At 43.6% G+C, this 1,203-nt stretch overlaps 1 protein-coding gene across 1 annotated transcript in view; it reads left to right on the top strand.

Annotated features, from left to right (window-relative positions):
- The first annotated feature begins 1,079 nt into the window (after positions 1-1,079).
- Positions 1,080-1,203, top strand: part of LOC119591688 (glycine, alanine and asparagine-rich protein-like) — a 1,036-nt gene continuing 912 nt past the window's right edge. Inside the window, exon 1 of the mRNA XM_037940437.1 lies at positions 1,080-1,117. Within this exon, the coding sequence (XP_037796365.1) occupies positions 1,109-1,117 (9 nt within the window). The 5' untranslated portion in view covers positions 1,080-1,108. The remainder of the gene's footprint in view (positions 1,118-1,203) is intronic.

The raw sequence follows: 1,203 nt of genomic DNA, 5'->3' as shown, positions 1-1,203 counted from the left end.
CAAGACAGATGTGGTACTGAAGAGTGTTTGGCCTCGTTTCAGAGGCTCACCCGACCCTATAGCTGCCTCTGACCCAATGACCGAGTCTAAAGCTATGGATTCGAAGCTGATGGCCATACATTTCTTTTTAGTGGGCTATGCAGTTCTTTTCAGGGGGCTATGTGGTTCTTTTTAGGGGGCTATGCGTTTCTTTTTAGGGGGCTATGCAGTTCTTTTTAGGGGGCTATGCGGTTCTTTTTAGGGGGCTGTGCAGTTCTTTTTAGGAGGCTATGCGGTTCTTTTTAGGGGGCTATGCAGTTCTTTTTAGGGGGCTATGCAGTTCTTTTTAGGGGGCTATGCGGTTCCTTTTAGGGGGCTATGCAGTTCTTTTTAGGGGGCTATGCAGTTCTTTTTAGGGGGCCATGCGGTTTTTTTAGGGGGTTATGCGGTTCTTTTTAGGGAGCCATACAGTTCTTTTTAGAGGGCCATGCGGTTAATTTAAAGGGGCTATGCCATTCTGTTTAGAGGGCAATGCAGTTCATTTAAGCGACCGCCACAATTACATTTTGATTTTTCGTATAATGTAAGGGGACTATGCAGTTCTATTTAGGGGGCTATGCGGTTCTTTTTAGGGAGCCATAGAGTTCTTTTTAGGGGGTTATGCGGTTCTTTTTAGGGAGCCATACAGTTCTTTTTAGGGGGCTATGCGGTTCTTTTTAGGGAACTATGCGGTTCTTTAATAGGGAGCCATACAGTTCTTTTTAGGGGGCCACACGGTTCTTTTTAGGGGGCCATGCGGTTAATTTAAAGGGGCTATGCCATTCTGTTTAGAGGGCAATGCAGTTCATTTAAGCGACCGCCACAATTACATTATGATTTTTCGCAATACTGCATTTATATGTTTCTTTTCCGGTCTCTATTACTAAATTCACAAGCAATTTCGGTCATATTTCACAAGGAATTAAAAAGACAAAATGAGAACGACCTTCGAAGTGGATCGTCTGCGGTTTGGCAATCTGAGCCATGCACGCATTTCCGACCTTGGGTTTCGTTCGGCTGTGTATATAAACTCATACCTTGGGACTTGAGCGTTTATCCTGTCCTCGCAGAAAGCAAATCAGGTCTCAACATGAAGCTGGTAAGACGGTTTTTTATCATTTAAAAGAATGAAAACACTGCTGGTACGACTTGGAATAGGCAATTTGCATTATTCTTAGTAAATTA

Source organism: Penaeus monodon, chromosome 29 (assembly GCF_015228065.2).
Source record: "Penaeus monodon isolate SGIC_2016 chromosome 29, NSTDA_Pmon_1, whole genome shotgun sequence".
NCBI lineage: Eukaryota > Metazoa > Arthropoda > Malacostraca > Decapoda > Penaeidae > Penaeus > Penaeus monodon.
This window is presented reverse-complemented; position numbering and strand designations above follow the sequence as displayed.